General features: G+C 43.6%; 1 protein-coding gene and 1 long non-coding RNA gene across 8 annotated transcripts in view; one reads left to right on the top strand and one right to left on the bottom strand.

Moving 5' to 3' along the window:
• Positions 1 to 21,564, bottom strand: part of LOC102311077 (dedicator of cytokinesis protein 3) — a 248,746-nt gene that overhangs the window by 99,298 nt on the left and 127,884 nt on the right. For 6 of the 7 annotated variants that reach the window (XM_014335696.2, XM_042223672.1, XM_042223671.1 and 3 more), the window contains exon 5: positions 15,374 to 15,470. In XM_014335696.2, the coding sequence (XP_014191182.1) occupies positions 15,374 to 15,470 (97 nt within the window). Of the gene's footprint in view, positions 1 to 437; positions 1,724 to 15,373; positions 15,471 to 21,564 lie in introns of those variants that run through there. The other variant, XM_014335704.2, reaches the window with a different exon arrangement.
• LOC121815010 overlaps positions 18,705 to 21,564 on the top strand; it is a 7,890-nt gene continuing 5,030 nt past the window's right edge. Inside the window, exon 1 of the long non-coding RNA XR_006054730.1 lies at positions 18,705 to 18,715. This is a non-coding gene — a long non-coding RNA (uncharacterized LOC121815010). The remainder of the gene's footprint in view (positions 18,716 to 21,564) is intronic.

The raw sequence follows: 21,564 nt of genomic DNA, 5'->3' as shown, positions 1-21,564 counted from the left end.
CATAAATGATAACATTATTCATCTTCAAAGTTTAACTGTTTGTCCTCCAAATGTTTATAACAACACTTACTATCAAATGTTATCAAAGCATGAGAAGCTCGGGCATATAAATGCACTTTCCATTGATGCAATAATGATAATAATAAAAACACAGACACTGTGCCAACAATCGCCTCGTCGCTATGGCAACGATGGGTGACTCACCATTGCAAACATATGACACTGCACTTATCGAAGCCTATAGATCCCACACAGACAGAGTGCGCGACTACATACAACACAAACGCACACGGACACTTGTGTCTCTGCGGACAGCTCCGTCTCCCCGTCACACGCACACACACACACACACACACGCACACACACACACACTGGAATGGCAGGAGCCGGTTTTCCAAGCGGACGCACAAATGTCGGACATGACTGTGGCTACTCACGGGTCACACGGGATGATGGATCCACTTGTTTTCTTCTCCTTCCTCAGTCTGTTTCTCTGACTCTACCGCTGGCGAGCAGCTAAACTAAACAGCGATCCAAGCCGGCAGAGGAAAATCACAACCTGTCAAACCACTTGAGATCCACTCACAACATTACTGTAGCAACACTACCTCTCTCCTCTCTCTCTTTCTCTGGCTGTTTATACGTCTGTGTTTGCACCTTATTCTTCCTCTCTCTCCTCCTCTGACCTGCTCCCCGTCTCCATCTTTCTCATCTCACCCCCCCTCTCCCTCTCTGCCACCCACTCACCCACAGGCCGGTCTGCAGCACTCAGCTCTTCTCCACTTTTGCAAGAGAGAGCACAGAAAGAGAAAAATATATAGAGCTAGGTGTGTACTCTAAAAACAGCGATATACAGCACACTTGATGATAAAGACATTTGACAGCAGAGCTTATATCCTGAGGCTGTTGCCCACAGAGAGCCTTGAAGTGCGGTGTGATATTTGTGTGCGTCTGACAGTCAGAAATAAGAAGGGCAGACAGAGAAAATGACTGACAGAGAGTGGGACAGATACAGAGTTGAAGCACTGTATGTCATCTCCTGCCTCTGGGCAAAGAAATACCACCATGTTTCACCTTGTTTTCACTTGGATAATTGTTACTGTTCCCAAAGTTCAAGTCTGGCAGTGGAGCAAGGAAAGGTCCTGCATGAAGTGCATGCTGTTTAAATCACGACTAAAGACCCACCTATTCAATCATGCTTCTAGTTAACATTTCACTTATGATTTTACATTATGCACTTTTATGCTCGTTTAACTGTTTGTTCTGTATCTGCTGCTTCTCCTCTCTGCTTTGGTCCTATTTCTATCATCTTCCTTTTATTCTCTATTTTACTTGTTAAGCACTTTGGTTTTAAATGTGCTTTATATATAAAGTTTATTATTATTATGAAAATTTAAAATCAGGTCAAAATCTGATCATTTGCAGGTGAGAAACAAGGTAAAGACCCTACAGTATCAGAGGGAAACCCAAACAATCAGCTGGCCCCTGTGAGGCAGCACTGAGTGGAAAAGGAAAAACTCCATTTAAACAGCAGAAGCAAAGTCAGGCAGGGGAAGAGAAAAGAAAAGGAGAGACACAACAGTGGTACATGTACCCACTGCCCACTGGGAGCAAAAAGAGGTGAGTGGAAAAGAACTGCTCAGTGCATCACAGGAACTCCTCCAGCAGCCCGAGTGTAAAGCAGCATAACTAAGGGAGGATCCAGGGTCACCTGGTCCAGCCCTAACTATATGCTTTAGCAAAAAGGAAAGTTTGAAGCCTGATCTTGAAAGTAGAGATAGTGTCTGTCTCCTGAATCCAAACTGGAAGCTGGTTCCACAGAAGAGGGGCCTGAAAACTGAAGGCTCTGCCTCCCATTCTACTTTTAAATACTCTAGGAACAACAAGTAGGCCTGCAGAGCGAGAGCGACGTGCTCTATGATAAAGGTAAAATGTGGTTTTTCAGATAAGATGGGGCCTGATTATCTCAGGTTAACTAAATGCTTGTTAGCAACAAAACGTTCCTATTGTTGCGTAAAGATTAATAAAGGAGACGTTTCTGCTCTGGCAGCATAACTGTGGTTCACCCTCACTGACGCTTTCTTCTTTAATCTGTTGTTACCTGCAGCACAATGACAACGTGCCAGCTGTCATTAACTACTCCACAACAACTGACAGTTTGATGAGCCACGTGCTCGGCTGTCTGCTTCACTGCAGCTTTATAATTAGATTGATGATGGGAGGATGTGTGCAGACGTCCCTTTGTACGTTTCTTTGGGTCAGGAAGGCTGCATTAGTAATGGCTGCACTCCCTGCACCTCTCAGCCTCCTGTCCCCACACCCAGTCACACATATAACAGATATACAGTGTGACGGACAGACATGGGAAGATGTGTCAAAGACCGAGACCAGAGGTGGCATTTTTATGCCATGCTGTTAGCTCACTACTGAAAGCTGTCAATCAAACCGTTGAAGAAAATGACAATACAGACCTGCAGGGGAGACGACAGATCAGACGGGACACCGTCGTACACGGCACATCAAGTGCCCCGACTAAATCTGTGCCCATTACAAATCCACTAAAGCACTAAAGCCACCATCTCTTCATGCAAGACTGAACTTACAGAGTAACTGTGTATTAAAACAACTAGGACAAATACTAATATTGTGGTATTCTTAAGAAAACCAACCCGGCCCCTTCCCAGCGTATCAAAGCCACAGACGTCTCACAGATACACTCGAGGTGTCCTTTGGCATCGCGGCTCTGACGCACCACGTTTTGGCTAAATGAGGCAAGTCTGTTACTGCCAGCTAGTCACATATGGACACTTGTAAAAGTCCATGTGGCATCACATGCACACACACTGAGTAAGTACACACTTCAGTGTGCAGGGTTAATTTTGTGAAGGGAATATTAAACCCAAGCCACAGCCTGAACTCTGACCGTGTCTCAATGATTTAACTGAACATCAAAGCGTGACGTTTTATTTTGAGGTGCTTCTAGCTCAACTTGGCTCTGTATCCACCGAGGACGAACCTCCGTTTGTGTTCGCACCTTCACCAAGTCTGCTTCCATGCATGAATATAACCCATGGATGCAGACAGATATCTGGATTAATGAAATACTTCCTTAAAAAGATCAACATGAAGTCTCCCAGTGTTTCTTACTTTTATATATATATTTGTTTACATGTGACAAGAACTGGGCCGGTTTGTGCATCGCTGCAGCGTTAAAGAACCCTCTGAAAAACTCTTGAATGTAGATCTGACTGATTTCAAAGGATAAGCAGTTCAAAGTTTGGCTGGTATTAAAATCTTGATGTAAATTTTTCCATTAGACTGATCCTTTGGGCCTGTGTAGTTTTAATAAATGACATGCTATTTCACTAAATCTCTTACATCTCCTTTGTCACTTTTCAGATCCAGTGAAAATTGAATGAGCGGCCTTTTTGTGGAAAGCTCTGTCTTCACTGCAGTCTTTGAATACGTTTACTTCACTGATAGGCTCATTTGGACTTTTTCATACAGCACGTCTAATATTTATTTCATTCTTATTTATATTTAATTTTATAAAGTGGTAACTGAGTTTGGTGTCATGTATGATTCTGTACGAAAGGAAAATTTACACTTTTACATGAAGGTAAAAAATGTTCCTTAATCTTTGAATTCCAGTGCTTTCAGTCAGTTTCAGACCCATTTCCACAGGTACACAGCATCCAGCACCATGTCATGGTAAATGGCCTGTATTTGTATAGCGCGTTACTAGTTCCTAAGGACCCCAAAGCTCTTTACACATCCAGTCATCCACACATTCACACACTGGTGATGGCAGCTAAACTGTAGTCACAGCCACCCTGGGGCGCACTGACAGAGGGCCCTCTGACCACCACCAGTAGGCAACGGGTGAAGTGTCTTGCCCAAGGACACAACGACCAAGGCTGTCCAAGCCGGGGCTCGAACTGGCAACCTTCCGATTACAAGGCGAACGCCCAACTCTTGAGCCACGATTACAGCGTCCTTAGAATAATTTAGGGAAAGAACAGGTTAATCTGAAGAGCAGAGTCCTGTAATAAGACGCCACAACTGTTTGATGATCAGTTGTAAATGATGTTATTGCAAAGTGGAAGCATTTAAGAACCACAGCAACTGATCCACAAAGCACACTACAGCTGTGCTCAGAATCACTCTAATTATACTGATTCTATGTCATCACTTGTAGTGAAGAGTCCTCATCACTGTGGGATTGTTATAGGAGTAAAGGACTACCTGTTGACTGCAGGTCCCAAAGGTACGAGAAGCTCGGCTCACATCACACAGCATGTTTGCTCTGATAAAGTAAAGTGGGACAGATTCTAAGTGTTTAAGGTTTGGTGCTGTCCTGTGAACCAAAGCTCTGAAATATACAGTTTCCTTAAGCACTGAATATGTGAATAAGCCATGTTTTAGTTGCAAATGCTTATTAAATAAAATAATACACATTTTTTCAAATAATTCATGTTTTTTGTTTTTATTTTCTCCAGCTATTATTAATCTGTGGGACAGAAGTTATATTGTGGAATATACTGCTAGTACTTCTTGACCTTGCTCTCTGTCATTTATGGGAAATGCCAGTGATTGTTGATGCCAACAATTTATAACAATTTGCTTTGTGGGGACCAGAAATTTGAAGTTTACTATACTTATGGGGACCAAAATCCTCGTCCCCACAAGTTTGAAGGAATTTTTGAGACTTAAAATGTGGTTTTAGTGTCAGAGTTACAGTTGGGTTATGGTTGTGGTTAGGGTAAGGTTAAGGGTAAGGGTTAGGCTTAGGCTTAGGGTTAGGGTTAGGCATTCATTTTTGCTGGGTTCGCCTTTATTAGTCCCACACGTAGGAAATTTGTTTTGTTACAGCAGAAAGTGGACGTGCAAAGTTACATCGCAGAAATTAGAAAAACCCTGGAATAGGATAAGATACTGTACACAACTGTACACAATAGAATAGAATAAAATACTATATACAGTAAAAATAAAAATAGAATACAAATACTATGTACAACTGAGTAAAATACAACATTGTCAGAAAAAGAGCAGCTTAGTGTCACTGCTGCTGCACATGTGTGGATGTGTTTTATGTTCCTGCAAGATATGAATACATGTGTGTATACCAACTGCTATTCTCAATAAAAGCCAACACACACATTTAAATAACAATGTAAATATGAACTAATAACCTGAGCTGACATTAAAGGAGACCTATTACACTTGATCATACATGCACTCTTCTCATATCACGTATGTTTAACATGACCAAAGCCTCCAAAAATGAGGTCAGTAGCAGTGCAGGTACAGGCTGAACGCTGCTCTAAGCACTCGAGTGCAGACAGCTTTTTCACCACTTGGCTCTGCTTTATGTCAATGGGAGCAGATACACCCAGTAAGATCATCGTCAGCATACAGAAGCCCCACGAGGGGCAGCCAATCAGAAGAAGGCTGGCTTATAAATGAGGTGTTCTTCGAAGGAAAGAAGCTAAAAGTTATTTTCAGACATGAACGATGCCAGAGGCTGTAAAAAAGCCCAGTATAAGACAAATACAGCACATTTTGAACAGTAAGTGAACAAAGCTACTCCAGGAGAGTCCAAAGATAAAAATATTGAGATGAAATGTAAAAACGCTAACACCTTAGAGTCATCATTTAAGACCTTAAGATCTTAGCTTTGCAGTGTAACCAAACACCAATATGGACTCCTCTGGTGCTCCCAGCTGCCAGTATAGGCTTAAATATTCACTCAGTGTCTACCCAGTAACAATCATCACAGCCAAACACACACACACAGAAAGCCACACAGAAACAGAGAGTTTGAAGTTACCATCATTTTGTGTCACACTACAAAGCTTTATCCTTAAACAGCTTTTTCCACTACACCAATTATCTCCCAGCATCACAGCGAAGGCAGTCCCCATTAAAGCACAGAATAAGCAATCAACAAAGAGCATCTTTCATTTCTTTTAATCATCAGTATCTGAGTGTGGGTTTAAGGCGTAGTGTATTTCCCCCCTTTGAACAGCACATGGCAAAGAGCATAGAAAACTATCTATTTTCTTTTGATTGATTTTCACTCATGTTTTTTAATGGGAGCTGTGAAGCGCTGAAGGATCTCAATTCTTTTCTTGTTTCAGTCATTCCTCCTCTGCAGTCTTACAGCCACCAATTAAACTTTTGGTCTTTCTTTCTCTTTGTGTTCGGTTTCTCCGGTTTCTCATTCTGTGACGATATTGTTTAAAGGCTTCGACAGAAGAGATTCAGTTAGTCTTTCTCCACGACTCTCTTAAATTATTTTTCCTCTAAGTTAAATCACTGCCTTCATGCGCTGCATTTACCTCAGGATATTTGTTTCTCTACGCCACCTATGCCTTTCATAATCTGATGAAATTATTTTATAGGATTTATTTTTTCTAAAAATCTCTCAAGATACACGAAGGAAACTCAATTTTTACAAAGCCTCAGACTTTATGCAGTAACTATGAGCAGTATAGAAACTACTTTCAGCCACTCTTGGCAATTAAATTTTCCTCCTACAAAGGTAGGCCTGTAGGTTTTTATTATCTGGATGCGTGCTCATGAGCTATAATGTGAAAGAACCAGCACATCAACAAAAACATTTTACAAATGGAGGAATAAATACACAGCTAACTTCATCTTTTTGACCGCCTGGATTGACTACAAGAAAGACTCAGCGCTCTACACATGGACACTGGAGTGCTTGGATCAGGAACTCAGTGGGACTTTTAAACACAACTGTGGAAGACAACCCTGGAGCCATGGCACCAAGCACCAGATCCACAGCGGACAGAACCCAAGTCGCAGACTGTGCATACATACCCTGGAGACTATCCAACACATGGGTAGTAGCAGGATGTAAGATTAAAGCTGGGACAGGGTATAAAGTCCTGATGGGACAACCAGTACCAAAGCTCTTTGAGAACAACAGCAAGGCTGACCAACCTTAGTTGGAACAGAAGATATGACAGATGTGCCAATCCCAGCAGAGAGCAACATCAGGAAGAAGGAGTGCAAGAAAACAGAGAGGTATAGGATGCTGAAGGAACAACTGGAGCAGATGTGGAAGGTAAATTCCAGATCTTTAACCCTGAAACTGGGAAAGTTGCTCCGGCAGATTCCAGGCACAACATCAGGTCTCTGTCCAGTATAGCAAAGTCCAGATACTACGCAGAACCATCAACCAGGCCACTTGAGGATCATCACATCCCACCCCTGCCCAGGGGGCAAATTTAAGCATACGCAGACATGTCCATGTTATTCCATCATTAAGGTTAAATGTGTGTTTAGCTGAGCTCTAAAAGGTTTTGTGCAGATTTGTAACATGTTTATTCTTGATTTTTAAAAATCTACAACATCTCTTCATGACAGGGCTTCATAAAAGGTGAGTCTGTGAATGTGCTGCAACCTCGAGTTTGTTTCACAGCGAGGTGATCATCTTTTACTGTCAGGTGACCCTCTGAGAGGATTCTCTGATTGTTGCTTGAGCTTGTGTGGTACAGCTGTGGGTGGGACTGCAGCACTTCTTCTCTGGGTTGTTGGTGATGTTTCTTTTTGTATGCTGTCACTTTCTTTTATTAAAAAAATGAAAGAACTAGTTTCTCCACTCAGACATAAAATATAACATCTGCGAGTGTAAAATTACGACATTTTAAGCTCAGGAGATCTCGCCAAAGGCTGAGTCACGTCTGCATGTTGATGTAAAAACGTTAAACCACTTGACAGCCAGTAAACTTCACAAACTGGATGATGAACTTGAATGAATTTTCATCTCGTCATGATGAATGCACGCTGCGCCTTGCAGCTATGAACACTCAGTGTGTGTCTGTCTTCTTTTGACTTTCTTCTGTTGCAGAAACAAAAATTTCATTTCAATGCAAAGCAGAAAGAAGTGGACAAGGACAGATTCCCCACCCACTGCCTGCCAGTCCTGTCGCTTCTTCTGGTTTTTTCTTGTTCCTCACACACACACACACACACACAACACACACACACACACACACACACACACACACACACACACACACACACACACACAAACACACGACACACACACACACATTCACAGCAAAATATGCTCCCTAATTTTATCCTGTTTTCACATCAATTCATCATTGTTTGGTTGTCACCATCGCCTCTCTCTCGTCTTTCACTCATCCACCACACACACACACACACACACACACACACACACACACACACACACAAACACACACCACAAAACACACACACACACACACACACACACACAGATACAAATTTCAATCCTACATCAGGATGTAGGAGACAACACTCTGTAGCATAAGAAGGGAGAAGTCCACTCATCCTCCACATCTTCTCTGTCCTCTTCTATTATTTTAATTCCAGCAAAAATAAATTAACTTTAAATTGGACTGCTCATGCAACAGCAGCATCTGTATAAAAAAAGCCCGAAGCAACATCTGCAGGAAGCTCCTGAGGATGTTTTACCAGTCAGTGGTTGCTGGAGTACTTTTCTATGCTGTGGTGTGCTGGGGGAGCAGCACAGCAAAGAAGGACTCATCCAGGCTGGAGAAACTGATCAGGAAGGCTAGCTCTGTGGTCGGCATGAAGCTGGACACTCTGGTGACAGTGGCAGAGAAAAGGACACTAAAAAAACTGCTGGACATTATGGACAATGCTGGGCATCCACTGCACACGGCCATAAAAACCAGAGGAGTCTGTTCAGGTTACTTCTCCCAAAGTCAAGAACCAACAGACTTAAAAACTCCTTTGTCCCACACGCCATCAAACTGTTTAACTCCTCTCTGGAGGGGAGAGGGAGGGGAGACAGGAGGACAAAGGAGGGGGACAACTAAGCTGTAGAGCCCTTTTCACTGTGCAATATTTTTCTATATTCATCGGCGCAATAGACTCAAAATAGTTGAAATGTGCAATTCCCTGGTTATTCCTATTATCCTATTTATCACTATTATACACTCTGTATTAATATATGTGTATATATGATATATTTCTATTTCTGCTTACATTGTTTTGCAATTTCTGTCGGTGCTGTGCTACTGGAGGAACTCACCTGAGGGACTAATAAAGTTTTATCTAATCTAATCTCCAATTATATAATAATTAAGTAAAAAACATTATGCAACTGTATGCAAAGTATCTGTTGCATTAGAGGATACCAGGATATTTAGAATCCGATTGGTGTGACTTCTAATATCATCAAAAAGAGTGACCACGTGCTCCTTTATCTATTAAACCAATGTTTTATTGTAACTACCAGCAGAGGGCAGTCTAAGCAGTGAGCTCAGTGAGCTGTGAAACAGCAACAAAGAGTGATTTGGGGGTACTTTGGGTTTAGTCCCAGTGATTAACGTAAGGCAGCCACCGTACTGTGCAAAAGTCTTGAGTCACCTCTCATTGACTTCATTGACTTCTAATTAGCTTCCGAGGAGGCAGAGTATCTTGAGCAACACTTCTCCAGACCTCCTGGTCTTTGGGCCTCGACTTGTTCAAGGAAACTGGCAAAGGCAAAAAAAGCAGTGATAACCAGATGTGACGATAACAGATGGATCTGAGGAACACTGAAGTGACACGGTACCAGTTTACACAACCACATCCAATTCACACAGAAATCTGACACTCCAAATAAAGAAAGCAGCCAAAGACCACATCAGGGCAAAGGATTTAAATGTGACTTTGCGTGACCCTGTAGCACCGTAACTTCTCTCCTCATGTAAACACTGACACTGTTTGCTTGTTTAATTACTGGTTATTGTGTTTCCATGTTTCTTGATTCTCAGAGCATCCAATAATCTGCCACTCTGATATGCATTTAGTGCCACACAGCACTGAAGCCAACCCAGTATTTCTCTTCACTCTGCTGCAATCTTCCATTTCTCCTTTGTCAGTTGTTCAGTCTCACATGCTTTCTCCTTTTCCCTTCTGCCCTCCGAGCCATCGCTTTCTTTCTCATATTTTTTATTTATTCAGTGTCCAACACACTGTCTTAGGGTTCGTCTTTCACACACACACTTTCACCACCAATGTGTAAACTGCCTGTGGCCGTGTGCAAAGGGCAATTGGAGAGATACACTACAGAGAGAGAGAGAGGGCACAGGAGGCGGTGTGTGTTCACAGAGGTGTGTGTGCGCGTGTGCGAGTGTGGTGCGTGTGTGGTGTGTGTGCTGTGTGGTGTGTGTGCGCGTGGTGCGTGTGTGTGTTGTGTGCGTGCGTCTAGTGGTATGGTGCGTCGTTGTGTTCGTAAACATGTTCTTTTCAATGATGATGTAGGGATGTATAGTAACCCTACAAAAATGTGTGGTGCAAGGGCCGTGTGCTGTCGTGTGCGTGTGTGTGGATGGTACTATACAATGTCGCGCTGCGTGGTGCGTTGTGTGTGTCCGATTTGCGTGTTGAGTGCGTGTTGTGCGATTCCCCACTGTACGATCTGTCGGATGTAGTGATAGTGTGCCAGTAGTGATAGTGCAGTGTACGTGTTGTGGTGTCGTGTGTAGTAAATGGTGTGTTGGTGTCGTGCGTGTGTAGTGTGCGTGTGTTCGTGCCCGTTGCCGCCGCTCAGCTGTTACGGCGTACCCAAATGTTGTTTTGTTTGTGTGTGTGCGTGGGTTCTTGCCACCAGTAATTAATAATCTTGTGTGTGTGTTCTGTCTCTGTGTCTGTGTGTGTTCTGTGTCTTGGTGGTCGGGCGTGTTGTGTGGGCGTGTGTGTGTGTGTGTGTGTGTGTGTGCGTGTGTGTTGTGCTGTGTGTGTGTTGGTGTGTGTGTGTGTGTGTGTGTGTGCGCGTGTGTGTGTGTGTGTGTGCGTGTGTGGTGTGTGTGTGTGTGTGTGTGTGTGTGTGTGTGGCGTGTGTGTGTGTGTGTGTGTGTGTGTGCGTGTGTGTGTGCGTGTGTGTGGTGTGTGTGTGGTGCGCGCGTGTGTGTGTGTGCGTGTGTGTGTGTGTGTGTGGTGTGTGTGCGTGTGTGTGTGCGCGTGTGTGTCGGTGTGCGTGTGTGTGTGTGTGTGTGTGTGTCGTGTGTCTGTGTGTGTGTGTGTGTGTGTGTGTCTTGGCCTCCCTGCTCTGCTGCATTTGTCACCTCTACAGACTGCAGACCCACCAAATGTCCACTTACTGAGACTTCAGCATGTCGATGTTTCTGCATTTATTCATGCGTGCAGTGATGCCAGCCACGTCTGAGCATCTTTATGTGTGTGTGTGTGTGGATGTGAGAGAGGGAAAAAAACAAGTATACACACAAATATGTGAACTGGGAGTCACACAGGTTTCTATGACTCACTGCCAATTATTATATTTTTGTACAAGCTCTAGAAAAACGTTAAATTAATATGAAAATGCTTAAAGTGGGCTCTGACATCAGTGTGTCAGCATTTTGCTTCCAGGCAGCATTTTGGCAAATTTGCACATTCCCCGGGCGTCACATAGCGCCGTTCTGGCAGACGCCACCTGTGTTTCACCGTTAAGTGCAAGGTGTCTATCGGTGTCGGTGCGTCCGCAGCGATTCTGGCTGCTGAGAGATAACAGCTTTGCAGAGCTGCACAGTCTGCTTTAGGAGGTAGGAGGCAGCTTAGCAGACAGGAGACCCTGGATTGCAGCCTGTTTGTGTTTTGCACTTGGATTTTTTTCCCACTGTGATGGTCTGGTTGCTCTCCTTACTTGTCTTTATTCCTCTCTGCTGCAGAAGGTGGGTGATGCACACCATCAGAACAACGGGAAGCACCTGGTTTAGTTTTTTCTCTATTAAACTGCGGCTCCGATGTTCTGGAGCGCAGCACTTATCCACTCACACATCCTCACTACTGATGATCAGTGTTGGTCAAGTTACTTGAAAAAAGTAATCAGGTAACTAATTACTGATTACTTCCCCCAAAAAAGTAATCCCGTTACTTTACTGATTACTTATTTTCAAAAGTAATTAATTACTTAGTTACTTAGTTACTTTTTAAAAACACGATTTACAACCTGAAGAGGTGATAAAGCGATAGATCTTTCAGCCCAATTCTACTTTTTCTGCATAATCCATCATACAAAATGTAATCAAATGGAAAAGTCTCTTTTTAAACTTGTTTTATTAGTTTTAATCTTTTAACTTTATGCATCAAGCAAAAATTTAATTATATGCAACATTCTCTGACTGGAAGAAATTAGTTTAACATTTAAACCTATTTTCTGCACATTCCAGCACATAAAATAAAATATTTTGTGTTTACACTCAGTCTTTCAAATAGATGCAAGTAAAACACAGCAGAAAATAAATAAAGTCAAAGACTCAGCGGTCCTGTTGCTCTATTTTCACCTGTAAAGCAGGACTGCGGTAGGCGGAGGTTTACCCTGGTGCAGGTGTGCCGCGGTCAGTTGAAGAATCCGCGAGTTTCTCTGTGAATTTCCCATTACGTCGTAGCGCACTCGGTGCTTGTTTGAGTTTAGGGGTTTTTTCGCTGTAAAAAGAAGTTTTCTTCCCACGCACAACGGACACTAATGTTTTTGTCACTTTTTATGGAATCAAACTCAAAGTAAGGTCAGTACTTCCACGCTTTAAACGCTGCACGCTCATACTCTCTCCCGCACTCGATATATCCATTGTTGATCTGCACACAGCTGTTGTCACGAACGTCGCACTCGCTTACGTCACTGTCATGAGACATTCTCGCAAAAAATCACGGTTTTAGTAACGCAGTAACGCAGCGTTCCTACGGGAAAGTAACGGTAATCTAATTACCGTTTTTGCAATAGTAATCCCTTACTTTACTCGTTACTTGAAAAAAGTAATCGGATTACAGTAACGCGTTACTGCCCATCTCTTCTGATGATACAGGCTTCCTCACGTCATGGTTGTCTTTGCATTGGTTCATGAGATAACTCACTGTTATAACAACAATAACCACTAACAGGAAAAGTGCTGCTAGTTAATAATGAATATGATTTTACAGCATCTTCAAATTTTTTATTTCCTCTTTCAACATTTGTCCTGCAATAAAACATATCTGAGGTCCATCAACATGTAAGGGGGATACTTGTTCCTTATACCCAGCTCTAAATCATTGTTTTGGTGTAATTTGGTTTCCATGGACCACATTTTGCCTTGACTAAAGTCAAATGTGTATGCCTCAGCTCAGCCACACGTCCAAATATCGGATGTGTTGTGGCCTTCAGGGCACATCTGAGCAACCATCTAAAGTCCAGATCGTCTGGTCCACACAACACTCGTCAGTGCCCTAACTGAGGGAACGGTGCCAAAAGTCGCCCAGATTATGGCCCAACTGTGCCCGCTGTCTGCATGTAGAGCACTCTTTTCTGCAAGTCATGTTTTTTGGCATTTACATTATAATAGTAATTTCAATTTAACTTATCGTGGCAATTTTTTAAGTTTGGAAAATTTGATTGTTATCCCATGAAATACCAAAAATCTTTCCCTTCTAACAAAGCAGAGAATCGCTCCGCAGTGCGCTGATGCTCAGCACCTCGGCATCCCTCTGTCTCCTCTCCACGTCCTTTTCTGTTTACGGGCTTATTATTTCTTATCTGCATGTCTGCTTATCTATAAGCAGACAGTGTTGCAACAAAGACAGTCATTCTCTCTAATCTACTCCTATATCTCTCCATCCGTCCACAACGCACGAGCATTCCTTGTTGCTGGATTTTCATCTGCTTTAAGAGGACATTCACTTTGTCAGTGACAAAACACTCGCTAATGTCAGATCTGTCAGGATGGAAATAGAAAATCTGTCACGCAGAACCCGACAATGACAATTTTGTCTTTCATCTCTTCAACTCTGGCAGGGAGCAAAGACAAAAGTCTGTTAAACCAGAATAAAAGCACAGAGCGACGGGGCTGGCAGGACACGAGGAAGATGAGTGATGAAAATAACCATCGGAACAGAGACAGGAGACGGAGCACAGCGACAGTTTTAGATTACAACCAGACCTAATGCACGGATTACTTTCCCCTCTATCCGTTTAGGGACAGATGGATTTCCGATCACATATTGCGACAGGAAGTGGCGAGAAGACAGATGGCCTAAAAGTACGAAAAAAGGCTACGAACTGATGGCTGGACAGAGAGGGTGGAGTGAGTGAAAAATCTGATTGGCTGACAGTGATGCAGATATGAGTGACAGCGAGCTCACAGTTACTGCTTGCAGCCTTTGCACTTTTGTACAGAAAGCCTTCACTGTGCTTTCAGAGCCAGGCACATCGCAGGAACATCGCACCTTAAAAATACATGAATCTGTGGGCAGCACAGGCCGAGGCTGGACACAAGTCAGTGTTCCCATTCAGAGGTCTTTGGTGCAATTCAGAAATATGATTGGTTGAGAATATTTTTATTTTAATACAGGTCAAAATCAGTATCCTCCATTTCTCTGTTCTCACACAGCCGTGCAATAAGAAGTAGTAATTATTATTTGCTATCCTCAGATGAACATGTTTTATTTATTTTATTGTGCATTATTTTTGCTATTGATCCCAGCAGCGGGAGTTTCTTTTTTCACAGCTGGTCCACTGAATTCATCCAGAAAATATTCACTTTCACCGATTTACACAGAGAAAAGATCTGAGTTGGAGATTTTGTGTGAACTGGGATGAACCCACGTTACAAAACCAGCTAAAGTAAAGTTAATCAAATTCAAATTCAAATTTTATTTGTCACGTACACAGTCATACACAGTACGATATGTAGTGAAATGCTTGGACAACTGCTCGTGACCTAAAGAAAACAAAAAAAAAGGCTATGAATAAGATAGGAAATAAATATGAAAAATTAAAAAGGGTAAATTTAACTAGGAAGGAATAAAATATAAATTAAAGTTGAAAATAAAATAACTGTACAACAAAATACACAATATAGAACTATATAAGAATGTATGAAGAAATATAAATAAATATATACACAATAACAGCAGCATGATTTAAGTTAACCTGAGTCTCTCATTTATTTAGTTGGTTATAAACCCACAAAACAAGAAAAACTGTACTCGGTGTGGGAAAAATGAAGAGCAGATGTTTTTAAGATTTGCAGCTGTGCAGCGTTCTGATTGGTTGATCAGCTACTTGTATTTCTTTCTTCAAAACAGAGATTTATCAAGCACCAACTGCTGCTGAAGGCCTCCCCACACCGTAGGCTGGGTTAGTTTTAGTTAACCTCCAAGAATAGTTCTTCACGAAAACAAAAACAACTGCAGCACTTTCAGATTCTGGGACAGCTTCAGAATACATGTGATAATAATGATGTTTGCCGAGATTAAGCAGCGACTGGATTCTTTCTAAAGATGTCGGGCTTCGGGGGACTCGGTCTGTTGCATTCCCTTTGTTCCTGACAACAAAGCGACACGATGCACACGGATGCTCCGCGCTGCTTACCACATAGAGCTGCTTCCACAGTAAGGCCCATTCCTGCAGTGTTGACGTGACCTCGGTGACAATGGGGTCTTCGAGAGGCACCACAGTCTCATGTGGCCTGCAATAGAAAACAGACACACACACATTTAATTCACAGCTGCTGGGTTTAGACAAGCATCAGCTGTCCATAACTGAAGCAGATTTAAGGACACACAGAGCAGCACGTCCACAGTACAAAGCCTTTAAATGTGAAATTGTTAACACGCGCAAAAGTAAGAGAGAAACAATAAAAGCTTGGCCTGCTTTGTCACCAGAGGAACTTGGCGACTGTGTGGAGTTACGTGTGTCAGGTTTCTACACTAATGAATTAAAGTGAACTGACAGTTCAGTGAAGCAGAAATCCAAACACTAATCTTGTTAAAGCACAGAGAATCCACTTATACTGCCTGTACCAACAAAGCACACTTCATTCACAGGTGGAAACACAAAGCACGAGCTAACATATGAAATAAGGTAAACTGTCAAAGTCAAAGCCAGCTTTATTATCAAAAACAGGTGTACAGATCATGCACATTGATAAATCTGACAGTCGTCAGCATAACAGTGGAAGGATATCACATGCCTTCTAAGGATGGTTCCCACGGGCTGTAAATATAATGAAAAAAGCAGAGGCCCTAAAATTGAGCCCTGCAGGACCCCAAACTGAAGAGGAGCAGAAAAGGACTCGTGCCCTAAAAGGTTAACACTAACAGTTCTGTCAGAAAGATAAGAGCTAAACCAATTCAAAGCAGTACCACGAATGTCTGCAAGATGGTGCAAGCCACAGTAAATGTTGTGGTCTACAGTGTCAAAGGCAGGTGTTTGGTCAAGGAGGACCAGAACAACATGATTACTAGAATCGCAGGAAAGGAGGAAATCATTAAAAACCTTTAAGACTGCTGACTCAGTGCTATGAAGGTTTTTAAAGCCTAATTGAAAGACCTCTAAGATACCGTTCTCATTTTAAAAAATCCATCAACTGGGAATATACAATTTTCTCTAAGATTTGAGACATAAAAGACAGCTTGGAGATGGCCTGTAGTTAGCCAATACAGTGTGGTCCAGGGCGGGTTTCTTATGCATGCTTAAAATTAGCAGGGACTACACCAGATATTAATGTGTCATTAAGTTAAATAACACACATGGATTATGACTGTTGGAGGAAATTATCTTGGAGAAGTATTTTCTTTTAGCCTCTTTGACCGTATCCTGATAGAGGCGCCAGCAGTCCTTAGGATTCGAAGAGACACCTGCAGTTTGTCCCTCTTCCATCTGCATTCAGCTCTATGACACTTCCTCATCACAGCCCAAGTGGTGTTATTAAACCAAGGCTCGGTTTTAGCCTTGGGCTGCCTGGTTTTTAATGGTGCCACAGAGTCCAGTATAGTAAGGCAAGAAGATTCAAACCAGGAGTTGAGGTCCTCTATGTCCAAGGGAGTGAGATCAGCGGGGACAGACAGCTGGCTAAAAGCAAAGGAGAACTGGACAGCAGTGGAAGGGTTAATGATCCAACAGCGGCGAACATGTGCGGTGGTTTCGTGAAAACAGCATCAGAAAAGGCAGCGTCAGATATTTCCACGTCTGACTCAGGTAGACTGTGCGACAAGACCAAGCCTAGTGTGTTTCCGTGTTCGTGTGTGGGACCGGGTATGGACTGGACCAGATTAAAAGAGTCAGGCTTAAAAACGCTTTCACCAGAGGTTTGTCTGGACAGCAGACATGGATATTAAAACCTCCCACAATAAAAACATGATCGTAGTTGGGCAAAGTCCCAGCTCGAAGTTCTGAAAGGTAATTTATGAAGTTCTTATTGTATTTAGAGGGACGATAAATAACAGCAAAGATCACTGAGTGAGAGTGATTAACTTCAAAACATGTGAGCTCAAAGCTGGAAGATGAAAACTCTAAAAATCACAGTTTAGATTTAAAATCCTTTTTTTTAAAAATCACCCGCTGTACCTCTTCCTCCCCTGATGTCCTCGGTGTGTTAAAATAGGAACAAGCCGCTGGTAAAAGTTCGGATAAAATACTGGACTCACGTGTTAAGCCAAATCTCAGTGACGCACATAAAGTCCAGGTTCCAGGAGGTAAATAACTCCTCCTTTGTTCACCAGCGGTCTGGCGTTTACCAGGCCAATCCTGACAGCAGCTGGGGCAGAGGTGTGAGGCTCAGCTGCATAGGGAGCCCGACACAGCGGCCTGAGATCGCAGAGGTTCGCCTGGCGCACATTGAGCCGAGGAGGACAGGGGTCACGAAGGAGCGTCATCCAGGCCGACCACGGGGATGAGGCAGGAATCCACAGGGTCCAGAAATCGCTGAAAGCTTCAGGAAATAATCGATGTATTCCTTGGACGGTTGAGGGACAATGCACCAAGGACAGGTTGAGTTTAATGAACCTGTCTTTGCATGGGAGGACAATCCTCCTATGCATTGTCCTCCCATGCATAGGAGGACAACGCGCCTTCACCTCACCTCCCAGCAGCAAAGTGCAGCAGCATTTTGAAACATGGATTACTGTTTCCAAATGTGGCCTGGATAAAATGGGTCTTACTTTTGCCAAGCACCTTATACAACGCAGCTCAGTCTTTCTACCGACATTCACTCAGGAGAAACTCGGGTTCAGTGTTTGGCCTCTTTGCAGTCCGGAGCAGCCGGGGATCGAACCACCGACCTTCCATCAGTAGATGACCTGCTCTACCTCCTCCTCACGTCTTCAGGTGGAACAAAGAAAAGCAGCTGAAGACAAAGACCTCGTTTCACCTAAGCACTTGTACATAGTTTTGAGCATCAGGGATTTCTTCACTAGAACTGAAAGCTGCGTCTCCAGCCTGCAGTCAAGAGCATTAAAGCAACACACACACTTTTGTTCTTCTTCTCATCCCACACTACCTTTCTGCTCGCCCCTCCCTCACTCAGGGAAGCACTTCTTTCCTTCTTACCCCTCTGCTCACGTACCCCCCTTCCCTCCGTTGCATACAGTAACTGATTAATTAATAAAAGCCAGTGTGCCAGATTAGCTGATCTCCCAGCTGAGCCGTAGCTGGCGGCCGCCTGGTGATTTCACACACATTAGTTACACTTGTATCACAGACGCGTCTCCTCCTCTTCGCCTCTGTTCTACTTTTCACTCAGCCTAATCGCTCCCTCCTCCTGCTTCCCTGCCTCGTGTTCCTCCTCCTCTCTTTTCTGGCACATCTCCATCATCCATCGCACTTTCTACTCCTCTTCACAGCTTCCTCTTCCTCTTCTGTGTTGCCTTTCTTGTTATTTCCCCTTTTCTGCTTTCTCTCCTGCATTTCTTCCCTCTTTGGTACCTGTGCTCTGTCTCCCGCTGCACCCACATCCCCACAGTCTTTGGTTTCTGTCTCCTCGCCTGACCTCTGTCTGTGTTTCTGTTGTTTGCAAATCTTTATCCATATCCTCTCTCACCGTGCCCCACAACTAGTCTCCATCTGGTTATCTCTGCCCCGAGCTGCCACAGTGTTTCTCCGTCAGTCTCAAGCCACTTATATTTTCATCTGCTGCCTCATAACAGCCTCTCTTTATTATTATTCTCTGTTATTCTCCATGCAGTTCATTCTAAAAACACTCGCTGCCTCTGTTTTGAAACTCTTGAGAGAAGAAGAGATTTTTGGGGGAAATTCTTTTTGTCTTTCATCCTTTGGTTATATTCATACCCCACGGCTGTGTTTAAAACTTTACAGCGATTTAATATTCTGTATTCTCTGGGCTGCTTTAAACGACTCCAATCCAGCCTCTTATTTCTTAGTTTTTGTGCATTACAGAAAACATTTTCAATGATGCTTCCTGTGTACTGCATGACACATTAGCATGGCGAAGTGCGTCTCACTAAAAGATCGCAGGCTGTCAGAAGAGGTGTAGCAGCATCAATGCCGGAGCCCCTCGTGGTTGTATCCTCAGTCCATTTCTCAACACCCTCTGCATAAATGACTGTATCAGCACTTCAGCAGCACTCCATCTCTCACTTTACGCAGTGGTGCACTTACAGTCTGTGACAGCTGAATGTCACTGGCACATCGAGCGCACACTGCTCCCATCTGAATCCACCTCCAATGAAGCAGTTTGACAGCTCCCGGCAGCTCGGGCGTAGATAATAAACACGGCTTTAGCCAGCCTACTGTTTACACCTGCTGGCAGCAAACACAGCATCACACAAGAGCTGCTGGCCCCCGCCTTCTATCGCTGGTGCATCAAACCCCACCACATCCTGTAATCTGGCACATCCTGATGTTTTTACCCTGCTAACTGCGTCCAGCAAAAACAGGTTCGATGGAGCTTTTTCTGCTCCTGACCTCTCGGACCTCAACAACAGAGCCACTGAGTGCACTTTTAGCACTTACCGTAGTCCATAACACTCACCACCTCAGACCACAGCTGAACTTGGCTTTGGACCGGCGTGTGTTTATATACGTTTTCTGTCAGCAGCTGAAAAACCCTGCTGAGCCGTGTGCATCAGTGTGTCGTCCTCAACACTCTACAAACTCCTCAGATGACCCTCAGATTCAAACCCAGAACGTTCATGTTATAAAAACGCTGACGGCCCCGGTGCTACCCCTCAGCCTGCCTGTGGATGCACTAATAGGATGAATTTGAAAATCATTGAGCTGTTATGTTCACAACATTTTCAAAAAACCTGACCTCTGACCTTGGCCTTGAGGTCAAGTTCGCTGAGATTTAAACTCATTCCAGATTTTTAGTAGCTGCACCGTTATGAATGTGAAAATCCTGTGTTACCTTGTTCTCGACTTATTGCGAACACCTGGCTGCCCAGCGGGGCGACGACAGTACCCCACCAGCCTATGGCCGAGGGGTGAACGTCAGTTTTCATCTTGAAACAACTCTAATGTGGTTTCAGCCCTGACAGCCAGCTACCATTCAGACGATGATCAGCAGAGAAATGACGAATATGTAAGAACAGGTTGAACGGAAGTGTTTGTGATGTTTGAAAAGTCTTTTCATCTTTCATGTTTCAACCAAACTTAAACATAAATGATCAGTTTTTAAAGGCCGTGATTGGCCGACCAGTGATGGAGGAGATGCAGAGACTAACACCACCAGGGTCAAACGGCTGATAGAGACAAATACCCCAATGACTTTGGAGCGATGAGCCGATGTAAGTCAGACTGGGATTGTTTTTCTTGCAGTACTCTGTTAACTGGTTTCCTTAAATGTGCATCTTAAGTTATAGCTTCTGGTTTCATGGATATCATGTGTGAGAGTGGAAGGACACCAGTGCACTAGGTGACAGTATGGACACAAAAGTCAGAGTCTTTCTTAATTTTAGTTAAACAGAAAGTCAGGTGAGTCAGATGCTCTGAGCTCAAAAATCAAACCCGAGCATGTCGACCGGCTCCGCCGTTATCTCTGCGGTTATTAGGGTCACACTGCACTAAATGAAGGACATTCAGCAGGAATTAAGCCTCGTGGCTGAGAGCAGCAGGACTGATCAGGATCAAGTTTTTACTGAGGCCAAAGATCCAAGGAGCAGGATGACTCCTGTACTCAGAGCAGGCGCCCCCTGCTGGCCATTAAAACGGAATAGCTGGCACATCCTGACCAGAGCACTGCTGTCCAACCTCCGTCATCTGCTCTGTTTCCTCCTACCTGCCTGCAGCCCTGAGTGTTTGAGCTGCTGCTCTTTCGTCATTTCCGCTTTCCCACTCTGTCAAACTCAATTCTGTCGTCTTTGATCCAATAGTCTTTTTGCCTGTTTTCTGAGAGCCAGTTAGTCTCTCTGTTCCCTGTGCTTTAAATCTCACTGCTATTCTGCATTTCAGACTCTCATTCATGCAACTCACCTCCTCCACATCTCCACCTTACCTGGATGCCTCAGCTGAGCCTCCATCTGTGGTGTGTTTCACCATGACTACCAGCTTCTAGTCTCCAGGGATGTTGTCATGCTTCCTGCCATTAAACTGCTTTGATTTGGTGCGTCATCCGACTCAGTCTGTGTACTTGAGCTGTATTAAGCTCTATTTACTGAACTCCCAGCAGACAGCGAACTGAAGCGCTCACACGATCCAGCAAATGTGTGATTCTGTCTCGTAGTTTGTGATTTGTCCCGTTTGCTGTTTGTGGTCTCTCGTGTTATCCTCTCCCCTCACAGAGCCGGGTTCTGCTGGAAGCTTTTTCACCTAGAAAGGGAGTTCTC

This window comes from Haplochromis burtoni, unplaced genomic scaffold (genome assembly GCF_018398535.1).
Source record: "Haplochromis burtoni strain Fernald_Lab_line unplaced genomic scaffold, NCSU_Asbu1 Contig_117, whole genome shotgun sequence".
Classification (NCBI taxonomy): domain Eukaryota; kingdom Metazoa; phylum Chordata; class Actinopteri; order Cichliformes; family Cichlidae; genus Haplochromis; species Haplochromis burtoni.
The sequence above is the reverse complement of the archived record's forward strand: the minus strand, read 5'-3'. Positions and strand labels throughout refer to the sequence as shown.